Source organism: Hoplias malabaricus, chromosome 15 (assembly GCF_029633855.1).
Source record: "Hoplias malabaricus isolate fHopMal1 chromosome 15, fHopMal1.hap1, whole genome shotgun sequence".
Classification (NCBI taxonomy): domain Eukaryota; kingdom Metazoa; phylum Chordata; class Actinopteri; order Characiformes; family Erythrinidae; genus Hoplias; species Hoplias malabaricus.
In genome coordinates this window covers 23,983,945-24,004,139 of record NC_089814.1, presented here as the reverse complement: position 1 = coordinate 24,004,139, position 20,195 = coordinate 23,983,945, and the positions used below count along the sequence as shown (strand labels likewise).

At 39.9% G+C, this 20,195-nt stretch overlaps 1 protein-coding gene across 1 annotated transcript in view; it reads left to right on the top strand.

Moving 5' to 3' along the window:
- Positions 1–20,195, top strand: part of LOC136668843 (lipoxygenase homology domain-containing protein 1-like) — a 36,156-nt gene that overhangs the window by 2,658 nt on the left and 13,303 nt on the right. The window contains exons 2-20 of the mRNA XM_066646571.1: positions 1,094–1,192; positions 1,331–1,482; positions 2,828–2,951; positions 3,190–3,440; positions 3,551–3,686; positions 6,216–6,376; positions 6,502–6,588; positions 7,357–7,492; positions 7,655–7,809; positions 8,051–8,211; positions 9,052–9,128; positions 9,319–9,515; positions 10,686–10,878; positions 13,343–13,503; positions 18,394–18,570; positions 18,758–18,896; positions 19,031–19,182; positions 19,357–19,490; positions 20,026–20,186. Of these exons, the coding sequence (XP_066502668.1) occupies positions 1,094–1,192; positions 1,331–1,482; positions 2,828–2,951; positions 3,190–3,440; positions 3,551–3,686; positions 6,216–6,376; positions 6,502–6,588; positions 7,357–7,492; positions 7,655–7,809; positions 8,051–8,211; positions 9,052–9,128; positions 9,319–9,515; positions 10,686–10,878; positions 13,343–13,503; positions 18,394–18,570; positions 18,758–18,896; positions 19,031–19,182; positions 19,357–19,490; positions 20,026–20,186 (2,853 nt within the window). The remainder of the gene's footprint in view (positions 1–1,093; positions 1,193–1,330; positions 1,483–2,827; positions 2,952–3,189; positions 3,441–3,550; positions 3,687–6,215; positions 6,377–6,501; positions 6,589–7,356; positions 7,493–7,654; positions 7,810–8,050; positions 8,212–9,051; positions 9,129–9,318; positions 9,516–10,685; positions 10,879–13,342; positions 13,504–18,393; positions 18,571–18,757; positions 18,897–19,030; positions 19,183–19,356; positions 19,491–20,025; positions 20,187–20,195) is intronic.

Genomic DNA, 20,195 nt, shown 5'->3' with positions numbered 1-20,195 from the left:
GGGTCAAGAGTGGCTTGACACAAGGAATGCGACAGTTGTAGCCAATGTCCTGGATATGTCTGTGTGTGGTGGTTCTTGAAGCACTGACTCCAGCAGCAATCCACTCCTTGTGAATCCCCACCAAATTTTTTAATACTCTTTTTTTTGACAATCCTGGCTATGGTTATCGCTGTTGCTTGAGCACCATCTCTACCACACATTTTCCTTCCATTCAACTTTCCTTTAGTACAGCAGGACTGTGCCTTCTGGATATCTCTCAAGTCAGCAGTCTTCCCTGTGATTGTGTAGCCTCCTGAACCAGACCAAGGGACCATTGTAAAGGCTTAGGAAACCTTTGCAGATTTTTTTTTTTGTGTTGTTAGTTCTAATATTTTAGATTAAAGATTTGAGAATAATGACTTTTGCGTTTTCATTGGCTGTAAGCCATAATCATCAACATTAAAAGAAATAAACACTTGAAATAGACCACTCTGTTTGCAATGGATCTTTATATTATATGAATTTCACTTTTTGAACTGAATTACTGAAATATATTAACGTTTTGATGATATTTTAATTTACTCAGATGCACCTGTGGATAAACAAACCCATGTAGACAAACAAAATTGCAAACAAATTGCTCTGGAGCAGCTCTACATGATGCTAACGCACTGAGCTCCAATTTCTCTAATGGTGTTTGTGATCCAGAACTAATCATCAAATATCATCAAATATCAGCAACTGTTACTAATGTTCATGTGGATGAATGCATTCAAATCCACACAAAAGCATAGATGTTGATTAGGAGGATTCATTTCAGAAGAAACGGGGACAAGAATTTCCCTAACGTAGACACATTCTTCATGTTTGGAAAATAAAAACAGAATCCTATTTTGTGTGTGTGTGCGCATGTGTGTGTGTGTGAGGTGGGGGATTATATAATTGTGAGGAGAATCTCACATTTTTTTGTAATGTGAAAAAAATATGCTGGTCCTCACAATGTCTAATGCTTGTTAAAAAATAATAATAATCAATAATTCATTAATCAATATTTCAACGGAAGGTCCTCACAAGTATAGCTGAACCAGCATTGGTGTGTGTTTATTCCTTGTAGAAAACAAGTACATAGCCAGTGTGTTCACAATGGATGCCAAAGGCAGTGGAACGGATGCAGATGTTTACCTGACCATATTTGGAGAGCATGGAGATACTGGTATGTGTATGTGTGGTTTTCTGAGATTCTGAAATATAACTTCTACATCCACTACATTATTTTTTAAGAATGTTTTGTCATTTGTATGACATTTGTATGTCACTGATGAATGCCTCTGTACTGATGCATATACTCAAGGGGAGAGGAAGCTTATGAGTGAGGGGAAGGATAATTTTGAGAGGGGGAATGAGGACAAGTTCACCATCGAGTCCCCAAACCTGGGCAGAGTGAGAAAAATCACCATAGGACACAACAACAAGGGCTCCTCCGCTGGCTGGGGCTGTGATAAGGTAAAGAGTTGACCAAATAATATAGGGATTATAAAATATTGTGAGGATGCTTGTACTATATGGAAAATTGAACACAGCCATACTGCAAGTGAATGTCTATTATTCAATACCCTTGAAAGGACATAGGGAACAAATGAACAGATGGACCAGAATTTTGGCAGAACCATTATGGATACTGCTCTGCCCATGTCAGGTGCCATACACCAAGCACATACACAAGACACACAACCCACCACCACCTTGATATTACATATTCTACAGTTATACACAGTAGTCCATCTATTGCTTTGGATTCCTTTTTTCTTTAATGTTCAGAAATCTTCATAGGACCACATCAGAGCAGTTATGATTTGGGTGGTAGATCATTCTCAGCACTTTAGTGATACTGACGTGGTGGCGGTGAGTTACTGTGTATTGCCCTGGTATGAATGGATCAGACACAGCCATGCTGCTGGAGTTTATAATCCCCCTTTGTCACTGCTGGACTGAGAATAGTTCACCAACCACAAATATCCAGCCAGCATTGTCTTGTGGGCGGCCAACTTTAATGACTGAATAAGAATTAAAGGATAACCAACACAAGCTGTACAGCAAAAAATGAGTCTCTGACTATACATCTACAAGGTGGACCAGGTGGTGGAGGTGTGTCTAATAGAGTGGACACAATCTACAAAACCCAATCATACTAATACAAATAATGATCACACACACACACACACACACACACACACACACACACTCTTAATCAATGATTCATTTGTTCAGTGTGTGTCTGTCTGTAATTCATTGGGCTGCTGGGTGATTTTTTATTCATGCCGTTTTGATTAGATTACTAAGATAATTTCTTAAGAGCCAGAGCAATAGCGCATAACATGATAATGTATCATAGGCAGAAGCTGCCACAGACAAACACACACACATACACACACATAGTCATGCTCTGTGTCTCCTCCAGATTGCTTTGAGCCTAATTAAAAGAGTTTAAGAGATTAAAAAAGCTCTTATATAATATTGATGTTCTCACATCCTGTATTGCACTTGCAGTTCTACACATGTTCATCTGTTGTTCTGCATAATTTGTTAGCCCCCTTTCACTCTGTTCTTCAATAGTCAGGACCCACACAGGGCAGGTATGATTTAATGGTTGCTGGCTCATTCTCAGCACTGTTGTGGTGGTGTGTTGGTATGTTGCACTGGTACAAGTGGATCAATCACAGCAGTGCTACTACAATCAAGCCTGGAAGGCCATGCATTTAACCCTTGCTGTCATAATGCAAGCATTCTCTTGCTCGTTAAAGGGATTCTGAGAGTTTATGATATTTATGTGCTTCTGTGTGTGTTTCAGGTTGTAATAGATGATATGGGCAATAAGGAGGTGTATGAGTTTCCTGTTAATGCCTGGTTTGACATCTCTGAGGGTGATGGAAAGATACAAAGAGATGTGGTGGTTGGAGCCACACAACCAATGGGTAAGGTGCAAGGCTATGAGTGTTTGTGAATGTAAAAGAACAGGAGCAAAAAGTGCAAAAAGAGGTCAGCATTAAGTTCATCATTTGTCAAAATGAAATGGCTTAACATAGAGCTCTGAGGAACCCCACAAAGATATTTTGTATTATTGCATATTTTAACACTGTAAAAAATATATACTTTTAAATGTACCGTGATGATATGTAAGTGTGTTATTCCATGTTGACCCTTTGTCCACAGCAATTGTGTATAACGTCCAGGTGATGACGGGTGACATTCGGGGAGCTGGCACTAACTCAAAGATCCACCTGGTCATGCACGGCCGCAAGGGCGTTAAAAACAGCGGGAAGTTGTTTCTGGAAGGTGGGACATTTGAGCGTGCTCAGATCGACGTTTTTAACGTAGAGATACTTGACTTGCTTAGCCCGTTGAGCAGAGTGACGATCGGACATGACAATGCTGGCATTAGCTGTGGCTGGTACTGTGAAAAGGTGTGTGTTTATGCGTGTATGGTTTGTATACTGACATTCAGACTTTACTGTACTTTTTTTATTGTGCATTCATCTCTCTCTCTCTCTCTCTCTCTCTCTCTCTCTCTCAGGTGACTGTGTATTGTCCTTACACTGGGCTTGAGCAGGTGTTTCCATGCAGCCGCTGGCTAGATGAAGATGAAGGAGACTGCTTAGTGGAGAGGGAGTTATATGAAATGGTCTCACTGCGCCAGCGCAAACAGAAGAGTGAGAGTCCTTTTTCTGTTCTCTTATTTAGTTACTGTTTACTTTACAATTTTGCCAAAACACTTAAATAACTCCATGAGGTTTTATTCTAGAAATACAAACCGGATTCCAAAAAAGTTGGGACACAACTTTGCAATGATGTGGAGGTGCCAACATCTAATATTTTATTCAGAATAGAACACAAATCACAGATCAAAAGTTTAAACTGAGAGAATGTATCATTTTAAGGGAAAAATATGTTTCAAAATTTCACGGTGTCAACAAATCCCCCAAAATTTGGGACAAGGCCATTTTTTACCACTGTGTGGCATCCCCCTTCTTCTTACAACACTCAACAGACGTCTGGGGACAGAGGAGACCAGTTTCACAAGTTTAGAAATAGGAATGCTCTCCCATTCATGTCTAATATAGGCCCCTAACTGTTCAATCGTCTTGGGCCTTCTTTGTCGCACCTTCCTCGTTGATAACAACTTGGGTTATCCTTGTCCTCTCTGGTCCGGATGATATTGTGTCCAAGTGTTCCATAAAGAACTTCAAATCATGACTCATTTGACCACAGAACAGTCTTCCATTTTGCCACACTCCATTTTAAAAGACCCCTGGCCCAGTGCAAACATCTGAGCTTGTGGAGCTTGCTTAGAAATGGCTTCCTCTTTGCACTGTAGCTGGCATTGCAGCTGGCAAGGCGGATGGCACGGAGTATTGTGTTCACTGACAATGCTTTCTGGAAGTATTCCTGAGCACATTCTGTTATTTCCTTGACAGTGGCATTCCTGTTTGAGGTGCAGTGACGTTTAAGGGCCCGGAGATCACAAGCATCCAGTAGAGTTTTATGGCCTTGACCCTTATGCACAGCAATTGTTCCAGATTCTCTGAATCTTTAGATGATGTTATGCAGGGTTGATGATGATAACTTAAAAGTCTTTGCTATTTTACGCTGGGTAACACCATTCTGGTATTGCTGCACTATCTTTCTGCGCAACAATGTTGGAATTAGTGATCCTCTTACCATCTTGGTTTCAGAGAGAAACTGATACTCTGAGAAGCTCTTTTTATACCCAATCATGTTGTCAATGGACCTAATTAGTGTTAATTGGTCTTCCAGCTGTTCGTTATATACTCAATTTCCTTTTTCCAGCCACTCATTGCTACTTTTTTGGGATTTGTTGACACTGTGAAATTTTGAATCATATTTTTCCTTTAAAATGTTACATTTACTCAGATTAAACTTTTGATCTATCATCTATGTTCTATTACAAATAAAATATTGACATTTGCCATCTCCACATCATTGCATTCAGTTTTTATTCACAATTTGTTTAGTGTCCCAACTTTATGGAATCCGGTTTGTATAATAAACACACCTTCAGAAACCCTGAATGAACTAATTTAAGTATATATAGGTTAAACATAAATATACTTTTAGATTGTTGTGAGAGAAATATAATAAAGCGTTAACACTCCCATAATGCCATACAGGAGCGAGAGTAGCCCTGTTTAGCCGGAGGGTTAGCTGTATTTGGTAGGGTGAACAGACGTCCTTTTTTACCTGGACATGTCCTCTTTTTTAGACTTAAAAAAATGTCCGGGCGGAATTTCACAAACGTCCTGGATTTTGTTTTTCTAGAGCTTACATAGAATTTCGAGAAGTGTTTCGTTCATAAACTAGTCCCGCCCTCCCCTACTCCATTTGGTTCGCTTGAGTGAGAAGGGGGCATGGTGAAGTAGCCTAAAATCTTCGGATTGGACGGTCTGACTGTAGAGCTACCGTTATTGGTCGATAACCTTCTCTGTAAACATTTAATTGGTTGATGTGTCCTCTTTTTCACCATCTCAGATCTGGTCACCCTATATTTGGTTAACAAATTTATTTTAACGTTAATTTCTTAAGTTCTTTGGGATGTGTTCCTAGGGCCAGGCTGTCGTTTTGGGGGGATTTTAGGCGCACAGTGTAATGCTGAAAGCTGGGCTGATCAGTGAGGTTGGGGCTGTTGGGGGCAGGGATTAGAAACTGTATTTTAAAATGCATTTTCTCTGTAATGACTGCTGGACCCAGGTGTTTAATAAAAGTGGGTTGTGTGCATTTTCTTCACTGGTAGTTACAAGAGCCAAATCTCTCTCTCTCACACACTACTTATTGCTTGAAACTTCATTGTTCTTTGGAAAAATCTTGGCTTTTTCAGTGAAGCAGTCGATGTGGGCAGTGCTTATTGCTGTCAGAGACACATTTGAAAGGCTTTGCCGTTCACACTACAAGAACAACATGGTCATGTGTCTCTGAAACCTCAGAATGTGGTTTGAATGATCGTATCACAATGCGTCCTTGAGATAACACAGGATACATGTTAATGCCATGTGTGTACGGTGTCACTGTGTCACATCTTCAGATGCAGGAATTGAGCAACAACTTACCAATATCACACCTTGATTTATTGTTGGTAAAGCTGTATGCAGTTTATCAGAAATGTTAATCTTATGATACTAAGACATTAATATTATTTTTTTCCATTAAAAAAATCCCACATTTAGAGTTCCCGTGGTCTTTGTGGATCTTCACGTCTGACATCAAAGGAGCAGGTACAGACGCGCAGGTGTTCCTGCAGGTTTATGGAGAGAAAGGCAAGAGTGACGTGATGAAGCTGGAGAGCAAATCAGACAGCTTTGAACAGGCCCAGTGCGACAAGTTCATGGTAAGGTAGTTTAAGCCTGTGGGTCTGTGTGTGTGTGAGACACTCACCACGTCTATAGTCAGCTCAGATTAATGCTTGATCTACTGAGATTTTTCAACTCTATTTTGTCTGTGGTGGGCTGACAGATCGAGATGCCTGATATTGGGAAGATAAGAAAATTGAGGATCTGGCATGAGAAAAGAAATCCGTTCTCTGGCTGGCATCTAGGCAGGGTGAGAATGTTGATCCATCTAACTCCCTCAAACATCACTTTATTCACAAATTAAATCATGCCCCCTTCTGTCCAGTCAGTCGCTTACTCATTCATTCACCCGTCAATCATAGGCCAACTGATTAACCTCTTTCTGCAAGCCCCATAGTGACCATGTATTTATTGAACATAATCAAATTGTCTGCCTGTAACCACTTTTACAACAACAGAGTGCCAGTGCTCGGAACAGGAGAAGGCACTTGTTAACATTAACTAGTTTTAATGATGGACACCCATTTACACTGGTTTGAGAGCTCCAAGAAAATGACGATGTGGGTGTTCCCTACATAATGTGTGTTTGGATAATGTGTAAAAATGAGATTTAAAGCATTTTTTGTGTAACATAAAATTTGAATTCAACATTTAAACATTCTACTGATCTCATTTTATGGTAACCGTTATAAATACTATTAAAAATTACAGTTAACAACAATTAATTAAAATCTAAGTTAATTTTAAGATTCCGTTTGCGACCATCAAAATCACCATTTTTAAATAATCTAATCCAAAACTCCAAACATTGATCCAGGACCGTGTTCTGTTAATCATAAATGGTAGAAAAGCACTTGCATCACAGCTTTGCTGGTTCCAAACCAGTGAGATCATGGATTCGAGAAATATGTTCTTGCAACAGACAACATGGAACTGTTTGAGAATGTGGCATGAGCACCACGCTAGTTGAAAGAGGTCTATGTAGACTTTTTTGATGTGTGTGTTTGCTCTTGTACAGGTCACATTAATGAAGACCTTGACCAGGGAAAAGTACAATTTTACATGCAATCGCTGGCTGGACATCAATGAAGACGACAATGAAATCATCAGAGAACTGCCGGCAACCGGCGTTCACGTTCCAGAGCCATTGCCACGTAAGAGAACTAAAAAGAGTCAGCCATAAAACAACATGTCCCTGAAACTACAGCTACATGTTTCAGAATTATTTTCTAGTGTGAACGATGTGACACATACGTAGAACAGTTTTGTTTTGTATATTGCCATTTATATCTTGTTGTATTTCATGTGCTGTATAGTGTTGAAGTATCGAGTAACCATCTGCACTGGGAATGTCAGTGGCAGTGGGACAGATGCTAGCGTGTACTTAAACTTGATTGGAGACCTGGGGGATACGGGAGAGAGGCTCATGTTCATGAGCAAAAACAACGTCAACAAGTTTGAAAAAGGCAATGTAAGTAACAGGTGACAAATGCATGTCTTGTCCTTTTTTTTTTTTTTGCCTGATTTTATCCTCAGGTTTGGTATCTTTTCACACTGTTGCTAACGCAGCATATTTGGACAGATCTAAACACTTAGAGGAGAATACTAACTTCCTAGATCTGTTATGTTAGCTAACAGATAACTGCACTGTCGTCTCGGGGAAGAGGAATATTATTCCTAACAAACCATGATGAGAGTTCTCTCTCTCTCAGGCAGATGAGTTTTTGATTGAAGCTGTGACTCTGGGTACAATCAGGAGGGTTCGGATTGGTCATGATGGACGAGGTGGAGGCTGTGGTTGGTTCCTGGACAAAGTGATGGTCCGAGAGGAGGGTCAGCCAGAGTCGACCTCTGTGGAGTTCCCCTGTTACAGGCAAGTCTAAGAGCACATCCCTGGATTCGACTGTTGATTGTCCTCATTTGTCTCCCATTATTAGCTCTAGCTAGCTGTTTATTTGTCCAGTGGACCAGATGTGTCTCTGTGATTGTGTCTGAGCAATTTCTGCTCTGCATCCCACAGATAAATTACAGCTACAAATCACCTGCTCTTCTTAAAAGCGACTGGTCAACAGTTACTCTTTTGCCTTATAGTGTGAACAAGATGTTAGTAAGTTCTCTCCACCGCCATAATCAAGTATGTTCTTGAAGGATGGGGTTTCTCTCTCTCCAAGACAATGTCAGAGACTTGTCCACTGTAATCTGGCCCTTCCTTTTGTTTGCGAAGCAGTGCTAAGCCGCCCTTTAACAGTAATGAATGAAGACACAGCATCTCGACAGCATTACTGAGAGTTGTCCTGGTTTCACTTCTGTGACAGCAGGCCTTTGCACGTGCACACACACAAGCACACTCCCTCATAGCAGGGTCCTGTGATTATGTGACTAAAGCTGTTATGGTGTTGTGTTGCATAGGTTGTGTGACAAAGGTGTGTACAGACAGTGACTGCAGGGGAGGGAACGTGTCGGTGTGTGTGTGTGAGTTGTGTTAAGATCTTTATATAGATGAGGAAACAGTGTCCAGTTACTAATCGACACTAAACAGTGTGATGGGAACATGAGCTAAAGCACAGGATACCAAACACACACTCACACATACACATGTTTTGTGTGACACATTCGTTTAGAATTGTATTCACAGAAACAGACAATGATACATGCACTCTAACAAAGATAAACAAAGATCTCTCTGCTAAACCTCACCCCCCTCTCTCTGCAGGTGGCTGGATCGAAATGAAGATGATGGTCTGATTGTGAGAGAACTAGTGCCCACTGCAGATGGGCAGCGTTTGTTTAGTGAGTTTTCTCTCTCTCTCTCTCTCTCAAAATTGACTTGGCACATTTTATTTACTTTGATATCTTAGCCACTTAATTTTTACAGCAATAGTGGAAAATCCCCCCATTAATCTGAATCTGCTGAAGTGCTTTAAGAATAAAATGTGTGTGTCTTGTGTGTGCTGTTTGTGTTCTTTGCATTATGTTTCAGATGTGAGTTATCACATCGCAATAAAGACAGGCAGCATTAACGGGGCCAGCACAGACTCGAATGTGTTTGTAAAGCTGTATGGAGAGAAAGGAGACACTGATAAGATAATGCTGGTTGTCTCCGATAACGACCTGGGCAACTATTTTGAAACTGGACAGACTGACATCTTCACTGTAGAAACGTTTGACATTGGCAAGGTATTTTAAGATATTTCCAGTCATTGCTTTTCGACCACTTGGACTCTAAGGACACATCAGTAGATGTAGATCTCAGTTCCTTACTCCCAAAAATGCTCAACAATAAATAAGTTTCCAGACAAAAATGAGTCACCTTGACTGTTTAAGGTGGTGATAACGTCAGGCTATAAATTCTTGCAGGTATGTGATGGGATTCATAGATTGAGAAGAGGTGGTACAGTGCAGTTAAGGTCTTCTGTGATGTTAATGATTTGCAAAAAGCAGTGATTGCATTTGGGTATCCCAAAGGCCATAGTGTGGCGGAAGCAGCCGAAGTTAGAGGTGTACTTAAGTGTCTAATCATATGGGTCAACCAGCAGTGGAAAAATCCGGGTATACAGGAAATTCTTATCAGAATATAAGGACAGAGACTGCCACTTGCGGCTTGTGAATTAAAATTGCTTAACTTCTAGGCAAGAATTGCTTCTAGAAATCAGTGCAGGTCATTTACAACCAATTTCTGATAGACACTCTGCAGGAGTCTGCATTCAATGAACATATGGAACAAAGCTGTATGCAAGAGAGGGCATTCATGCATCTGGACTATATTTTATATACGAAAGCATGTGAGGAAATAGGATGATTTGGAGCAGCTGAACATGACCCTAAGGCCCTGTCCACATGTATCTGGATATTTTCAAAAACTGGGATTTTCCTTCATCTGTTTTTTAATAGCCCATCCAGACGAATACGAAAACAGTCCAGTAGAGGGCCATAATAGCGCTTAAAGACAGACATCAAAACACCATGAAGCATGAGTGAAACACAGGGGTATAATACCAAATCACTCCATACTCCCTAAATATATCCATATCCATGTAGACAGGGTCTAAAGACACTATTTTCAAGTATAGGCTAGAGGGCTATGGCCTTAAGGGCCAGCACTGGAGCAGTATAACTGGCTTATCTGGAGTGATGGACATCACTGATACTCTCGTAATTGCCATCAATCTTTTACATATAATGTATATTTGATTTTATATGTATATTTAATTGAACATATTTTTCAGATATTTACAAATTTCACAGTAAATTAATTAAAGCTACTATATTATTCTTGATTTTCTTGCTGGCCTGATTTAATTTGTATCCTTTCCTGTTTATTCTCCTCTTTATGGGTGTGGCTTGCAGATCAACCGCTTGCTCATAGGCCACACTAATGAGGGGCTGCGTGCGGGTTGGTTTCTAGACAGCGTGCAGATCTGGATTCCGGTGCATGGGCTGCAGTACATGTTCCCCAGTCACCGCTGGCTCTGCAAAGACACGGCAGATGGCAAGGTGGAGATCGAGATTTACCCCAGCGAGACACTGGAGATTGAGAAATGTAAGGCAATACACGGCCAACACACAAACACACACATGCAATGAAATATGAGCTCCATGCATACATGCAGTTACACACTCCAACACATGGGTAAAGAATCGAGACACTCGAGAACCAGCAGAGCAACAGAGCCATATGCACTCTTCCACGTTTTCTCAAAGAAACTGATCCTGAAAGTAGAGATTGAGATATGTACACATAGGCACACACACACACTCATACAAAATACTCCATTTACTCAAATAGATACACAATGTAAATCTGAAGATAGTGAGACACGGGCCTCATCTACAGGGGTTAGACAATGAAACTGAAACACATCATTTTAGTGTGGGAGGTTTCATGGCTAAATTGGACCAGCCTGGTGGCCAATCCTCATTAACTGCACATTGCACAAGTAAGACCATGTGCATCCAATGGTTCAAACATTGTATCCTGAAGGCGGTGCCGTGTATCAGGATGACAATGCACCAATTCACACAGCAAGACTGGTGAAAGATGAACATGAGTCTGATGAACATGAAAGTGAAGTTGAACATCTCCCATGGCCTGCACAGTCACCGGATCTATATATTATTGAGCCACCACTTTGGAGTGTTTTGGAGGAGCGAGTCAGGAAACGTTTTCCTCCACCAGCATCACGTAGTGACCTGGCCACTATCCTGCAAGAAGGATGGCTTAAAATCCCTCTGACCACTGTGCAGGCATGTATATCTATCGTTACACTTATATAGCGCCTTTCTAGATACCCAAGGACGCTTTACAATCCACACTGCTCAGAACGCTCAGAACACTCAATCTACACACACACTGGTGAGAAGCGGCATCCAAATGCGCACAGCGTACTCTCGACCAGGAACGACCGTCCACCTGGAGGACTGCATCGGGCACTAGGGTTTCACCCAGGACAGAGCGCCAATCCATATCTGGGCGCACACACATTCACTCAAACATACACACTCATTCACACCAGGACAGTTATTAGAGAAGCCAATTCACCTACCCTCCATGTTTTTTTGGACTGTATATGTCATTCCCAAGACGAATTGACGCTGTATTGGCCGAAAAAGGAGGCCCTACACCATACCAATAAATTATTTTTGTCTAAAATGACAGGTGTTTCAGTTTCATTGTCCAACTCCTGTACATCAGTGCATTCATTCATTCATATTCTTTAACCACTTCATACTGATCAATGTTGTGGTCGTAACACCTTGGACAGGGTGCCAGTCCATCACAAGGTATCACACTCACCCAGTCCTTCAAACACTACTCACCTGTGGACAGTATAACACACTCACAGACTGGACAATTTCACACAGCCACTCCATCTATTAACATATGTGTTTGGACTGTGGAACGAAGCCAGAACACCTGGAGGAAACCCACCCAGACACTTGGTGAACACACCAACTACAGAAACCTCAGATTTTGCTGGGGCTTGGTAGCATCACTATCGGTCAAATTTCTCACAGGGAAAAAGGAAGAATCCATGAGATGAGATCTTGTCAGAAGCGAAAGCATTCATGCCACCAGCATCTTGCAGAAACATCATTTGCTGAAAGCAGCTGACAGGTTTCAATATTCTGAGAGCTGTTGGTCCAGGTGTGGTGGCTGGACTGAGAGGGGTGGATTCAGATGTGCCGTGTCTCAATCAGATGATTGCACAAGATATTTGGCCATAATGGCAATGTAGACCGTTCTGGAGAATTACTCCAAAGGTTATGTTCATTTAGAAGCTCAGGATCAATATGTTTGAGTAAGAAGCCAACTGTAGCTTGTTTGTGGGATTGAACTTTAACATGCATTTAAGCTTTTATTCATTGTTTGAATAACCACAGAAACTTATTTGTATCTTTAGCTGTTTATTTCTGTAGCACACTCAGTATGCATTTACTTTTATGCATTTAGTGGTCTTCTGAATTTGGTGTCAGTCCCACCAATTGTGGGGAAATGCTGTTCCTTCTGGTTTGTTTACATTCAGAAGCTCTTTTAAGATGGAACGGTATGTTTGTAAGTGGCTGAAGTTTAACTTGTTAAGTTTTTAATTAACTGAATTACCACCGTAACTCAAGTGTAGCTTTAGTTTTGTAGCGCTCCCGAATGTGGTGTTAGTTTTTAATCCTTAAAATTGTGAATATTGTCTTTAAGTTTCAGGTGCCAACAGGTGTGTGTCTGTATGGTTAATTTTCCTCTGCTCTAAATATTGTACACACAAGCAGAGCAGACAAAATCACTCCCACCCACACAGAGCAGCAGGCAGGCACCTCAACAAGCAGGCAGTTGTTAGGTGCCTTGCTCAAAAGTGCTTCAGCTGTGGTTTTTGAAGGTGAAGACACGGCTGATTCTTTACTCACCCACCCCCATTTTTATCATACATGAAGCTGAAAGCAAAAGTGACATAGATTAAAATATGCCGGTGAGAGTGTCCAGTGTGTTAACTAACCTCATGTTGTGATTGCAGTGATTAACTACGAGGTGACAGTTGTGACGGGCGATGTGTTTGCGGGAGGAACCAATGCTAACGTGTTCCTGCAGATATATGGTGAAGAGGGCAAAACTGAGGTCATCCAGCTCAAGAGTCGCTCTAACAACTTTGAGAGGGGAACCACTGAGATATTTAAGGTCTGTGATTTTGTGTGTGGAACAGTTTTTTTTTTTTTAAGTTCTATCAATTTTAAGATCTATCAATGGGTTGCAGTCCTAGGGACTAGGCATAAGCCATGAAATACTTCACAAAGATATATTACTGCAACTGGAGAATTATTAATATATTTTGTAAAACATGAATCTTTAAATAATTGTGACAATGCCATTCAGCACAGTAAAAGTTGATTCAATCAAACACTTTATTACATTACAGCATTAAATGTGTAACATAACAACCTAGATCATTTGTTGGGTGGTCTTGACATCTTTTCACATATTCAGGCATGACATGGCTTCAGCAAAAATACCTAAGAAACCCAAACAAACAAAAAAATAATTAGTCACTTAATGTTAACTTAAATGTAACTCACACAAAATCTAAAACATATCCAAAATAATCATTATTTGTATGAAAAAAAAATTACCCCAAAAATCATTATCCCCATGAAAATCAAAATTCTTAAATCTTTCATAGCACCAGAAACACCACGGCAACACCCTAAGAAATAATTGTATTTCTTAATAGAGAAAACACAAGCGCAAGAGAAAGCAAGCACAAATGAGAGCAAGAGAGGGTTTGGGGTTGACATGGAGTGGGAGGGAGAGAGATCGCAACAACATCAAAATGAGAGTGCAACAGGGCAAGCACAAGAGAAAGCAAGCGCAAGGGAAAGCAACAGAGGTTTGGGGGGGGGGCATGGAGTGCGAGAGAGCGTGAGCAAGTGCAAGGGATTTACTTTAGACGTGTCATAGGCCTAATATTTATGCAATTGTACCAATGTTTAATATGTTATTCCACAAAAACAGGAATTACTACAGAGGAGATTTTAAATATTGAATGTTTAAAATGTCAATACTTGGTCCTCCCATATACTCAGATTGCACAATGGTCCAACAGATATTGAAATGGGGTTCCATCTCTTATTTAATATCATCAGAATTACGCACTAAGCTTCATGTAAACCTTCTCTAACTTCACCTTTCACTGCAACTATTTTCTCTTTCTACTACACTGAGAAAACTGTACTGAAGAAATTACTTCCAACTGTTACTCACCATAAGTGTCAGAAAACCGAAATGGCTGCAGGAGCAGCGCTGGTATTTTCACCATTAAATCAGTTGAGTGCGGTTTTGATCACCGTAGTGACCGTACTACGGACCAGGTGCGGTAGCAAATCATTGACACGTCAGCAATTAGAATCACAAATAAAACCCGGACTGGATCAGGATTCAATCCGCTAATTGGTGACCACTTTAAGTGGTGAATGCATGATGAGAGGGTGTTCTCTGAATGCAGGTCCAGGAGACTCACCATACACAGGCACTGGGCCAAAGAAAAAACCCCAAAAGAAACAACATCTAAACCAACACAAAACTCAATCAACAAAACAATTATCCAAAATGAACAAAAATAATAACAGAAATATGATAATGCAAAAACACCAAATAAAATAGTTATAATAATAATAATAATAATAATTATTATTATTATTATTATTATTATTATTTTAAAAAGTGCATTAACCAAAAAAAAAAAATCACAGACTGAAAGCTGAAAGCAATCAAACAATCCAAAGGATAAATAAATACAAAAAGTAATAATGCACATCAATAGAAGAAAGTAAATAGTAAAGGACAAAATAAACAAATTAACTGACGAAACTCCAGGGCCACTATTGTAAAAAATTTGAGGTGGCCTCAACAAAAAAATTTAAGTCAACAAACTGCACTTAACATTTTGAGTAAGCAGAACTCATGCAAAAAGTTACATTAACTCAAAAAATATACATTATATTATATAATATTATAATATAATAATATATATATAATTATAAGCCTCAGTGCCGCGAGACTGCAGTACCTCCAATGCGGCTGCACAGTGAGACCACTAGCAGCACACTGTCAGGCAGTGCAACGTGTTATGGCAATTCTAAAATTAATCTCTAAGTATCACCAGGAAGGAAGATCGATGCTCAAAGAATTCTTTGGAGAAACCAGAGGAATAAAGACCCGTAGTCAAGAATTCTCTCTTATCTCTCGTCTTTATTAAATGACTGATGCAATATATAGGACCCCAGTCATGTACACCATCATGTGTGCCATTTGGGCGTTATTACATCATGTCTCGTTCCATCAGCCCAAACATTTCCTTACTAGTGCCTCATTATCTCCAATTTTATTACTGTCAGGAAAAATGGTGAGAGATGTCCTTCAGTTGTTGACTGCCTTCCTTCTAATCTGTTCAGCGCCTTCCTCCCACAGGTCACAGTAACACAACACAATGCAATAAGTCCCTTCAGGTCAAGCTCACAAGCACACTAAGGCCACTAAGGCCTACATAATTTAGTAAGCATTAATCAAGATTTATCAATACCATTACTCCCTGAATATATTGTGTCATTAATATAAATCATTAGTTATCATTAACCATTACTCATTGGTGTTAATCTGCATTTTCCCATCACACAACGTGGCACGCTTGATAACCTGAGTACAGCAAAACCACGTGGACCACGCTGAAACAGCACGGGGCACTCACAAGCAGCAGAAAGATATACAACAGCCACTATATGGCAAGCCATTTTAATATTTAACAATAGCTTTCGTCTGATTATCTTTAATTAAATACTGGATATCTACAACAGAGTTTTGACTAGTGACAGTATTGTGACTAGTCAGAATCACAATTTATGATATCTGCATTTACAATCTATAAGAACAGTAATTTAAGATATCTACAGTTATATTTTGACTAATCAAAATGTCTTTTAAGATATCTCTAATGACGTCAGCAAATTCGTCATGTGATGAGTCATAAATCCTGAAATTATGGCAAGAATTCCTGAAAGAAATATTAAGAATGAAATTGTTACTAGTAAAATTAAAATTTTGGATATCAAGAATTGATTCTTTACTAGTAAAAAATGTTTCCCCCATTAAAATAAATGAATTAAATTTTCACCAGTAAAAATGTACTTTTTACTAGTGAAAGTTTTATTTCTGATATCAAGAATTCAATTTTTACTAGTACATATTACATTTCTGATATCTGAAATTTTAGTTTAACTAGTGACAATTGAAATTGAATTGAATATTTAAATTCTTACTACTAAAAATAGCTTTTTTACTAGTAACAGTTGAATTTTCTCATGTGCAAATTGAATTCTTGATATCAAGAAAAAATGATTAAAAGCTAAAATGGCTCAAATGACTACAAATTACTTGATATCTCAAATTTAAATCCGACTAGTCAAAAATACATTTTCAGATATCTGAATTGTAGTCATTGCATGTATCAGTCCCTCGTTACAGGTTTATTTTCGTGGGCATTATCTCTATGAAGCAAGCCCAAAAAGCCAATAACATTTTAGAAAACAAGCTCAAAAATACAACCCACAACTACAAATATTTGTGTTAAGTGACTTTACTGAAAATGTGAAACCAAAGTCCACTATAATATGCATACCTGGCAACTTTTACATGGCTCTAAAATGGGCTATGTACATCAGCTACATCTTGACTAGTCAGAATAATAATTTAAGATATCTATAATCACATTCTGTCTAGCCAAAATGATCATCTAAGATATCAGAAGTACAAAAGGCGAATAAGTTCAAGATATCTGTAATATATTTGAATATATCTTAAAAGAAACTCTGACTAGTCAAAAATACAATTTTGGATTTAGTTAGTTTTGACTAGTCATTACTTTCATTCAGGGTATCTAGAATTTAATTTGAGATATCTACAATTTAGTTTCAGATATCTTCAAATATATTTAAGATATCTTTAATAAGGAGGAAATTATGACTAGTCAGAACAAAAGGCAAGACATCTCTAATTTACTTTTTCACTAGTCATAAATTAATTTTAGATATCTGAAATGAATGTTTAAGATAGTCAATAATTAATTTAAGATATCTTGAATTGGAGCTTCCATTGAAATCATTGGTAAATTTGACGTCATTTACACTAGTCAAAATGTAATTAAAGATATCTCAAATGTTATTTCTCCTACTCAAAATATTATTAGAGATATCTTAATTTAAAATTGGTGGCAGGGTGGCGCAGCAGGTAGTGTTGCAGTCACACAGCTCCAGGGACCTGGGGGTTGTGGGTTTGATTCCCGCTTCGGGTGACTGTCTGTGAGGAGTTGGTGTGTTCTCCCCGTGTCCGTGTGGGTTTCCTCCGGGTGCTCCGGTTTCCTCCCACAGTCCAAAAACACACGTTGGTAGGTGGATCGGCGACTCAAAAGTGTGAGTGAACGTGTGTGTGTGTCTGGCGCCCCCTCCAGGGTGTATTCCTGCCTTGCGCTCAATGATTCCAGGTAGGCTCTGGACCCACCGCGACCCTGAACTGGATAAGCGGTTACAGATAATGAATGAATGAATGAATGAATAATTTAAAATTGTATCTATTCATAAATAAATTGCAGATATCTATAATGTAAATCCAGTCGCACGATTTAATGTTAAAACGGCTTGCCATAAACCATACACCTGTGGCTTTATACACGTAATGCACCTTCCACTCATCCTGTTACATTCACTAATGAGTCACAACCCCATGCCATGTTCACTCATGATCACACTATCCACTACCATTCAAAAACGAAAGTGCTTTGTATGAAACAGAGGACCTTTTCTTCTGGTTGACTGTGAACAGCAGAAAACAAAAAAAAAAATCCGATTTGGACCACTTTAACCTGCTGTGTGAACGTAGCCTTAGATGTCCGGGTCATTTGGGAACCAGTAGCTGATGGGTTTTATGCATACACAACATTAAATAGATCTGCTGATCTGTCTGGAATCATGTTTTCTGAGACACTGAGAAGCCACTGCTCTTTTTACCCGTTTGCTGTGTCAGATTGAGGCTCTGGATGTGGGGCGGGTCTACAAGATCCGGATCGGTCATGACGGATCAGGTATTGGCTCTGGCTGGTTCCTGGACACGGTAGACGTGAAACGGCTCATCATGGCGATGGTGAAACCTGAGAAAAAAGAAGAGGATAAAAAAGATAAGAAGAAGAAGAAGAAGAAGAAGGTCTGTAGGTTCAGGAAGAGAGTAGTCCTTTGACTGTAGATCCTCAAAAAATAAAAAATTACAAACATGAATATGTTCTGCTCATACATATGTTCAACATCCATGAAGTCATCCCTTTACCAATCCATCTAATCATCAATCTATCTATCCACCATCCAACTACCCCTCTACCTCCCTCTCTGAATAGGAGGAAGAGGATGAGCCAGGAGAGCTGAAGGAGGTGGTACAAACTTTTCATTTTCCCTGTAACCGCTGGCTTGCCCGGGATGAGGAGGATGGAGAGATAGTAGTGGAGCTGAAGGCCGAAGACTTTGAAGACTTGGAGGGTAGGAGAGGGAGAGAGAGAGAGAGAGAGAGAGAGAGAGAGAGAGAGAGAGAGAGAGAGAGAGAGAGACAAAGAGAGTGTTTTAGTTTTTACTTTGGTGTTTATGCAGATTATTTTTGTGTGGTTCTGTCTTAGAAAACACATATGAAGTCCATGTGTTTACTGGCACTATGTGGGGGGCTGGCACAGATGCAAGCGTCTACATCAACATCTATGGGGAGATGGGGGACACAGGAGAGAGAAAACTCCGCAAGTCCAACCACCTCAACAAGTTTGAACGGGGAAAGGTGCTACAAATACACACACAGACATACACACATACAATGCATGAAATCTGTAACCTTCACAGCACTGCAAGGAAAGTTATGATTACATGATTACATACATATTTAAACACACACACACACACCTATATACTAAAGTGAACACAGTCTCACTTTGCCTCTTTGAACTTGTCTTAGGAGGACATGTTCTCCATCACCGCGATGGACCTGGGGTCACTGAAAAAGTTGAGGATTCGGCACGACAACAAACAAGCCAATGCTGCCTGGTACCTGGAACGGGTGGAGATTGTGGACACAAAAGATGAAACTACGTGAGCATTCCTCTCACACACACACAAACTCTTTGACATTATAAATGATAGATGAAAAGAGAATGAAAAAGGGTTCAGGGGAGATTAGCGGCCATCTTATGTTTCTCTCTCTCTCTCTCTCTCTCTCTCTCTCTCTCTCTCTCTCTCTCTCTCTCTCTCTCGGTGTCACTCTGTGTGTGTGCTTCCAGGGCAGGCCTGGGTACAGCTTATTGAGGGACAACTTGGGAGCATTTTTCCAGAAACAATTCTATAGTGACATTAATGACCACTTACTTGTCCATAACGACAGGGCTGGTTTAAACTGGGACAGTACCTGTTAATTTGTGTCATACAGCTATGTAAATGTTACCCCCTTAAAGAGGCTAGAACAAGTTCCCTGGGGCTCATCTTGCCTTTCAACAGCTTAACCACTGCCATAACCCTACTGTTGTTTAACTGAGTTGTCAGTGTTATGGAAGTTTAAATGAGATTTTTTTTTGACTCACAGTAGCCCCTTGTCCTCTCTGCTTCTCTAATCCTGGTGTATGTGTTTCAGGTACTTTTTTCCCTGCCAGCGATGGCTAGCGGTGGATGAAGACGACGGGCAGTTGGCGCGTGAACTGGTTCCAGTGGATGAGGCTTTCATGAAAGAAGAAGAGGAGGATGAAGATGGAGAAGAGTCTTCATCTCCAGCGCAGCTTGGACTTGAGCAGAAAGGTAAGTACA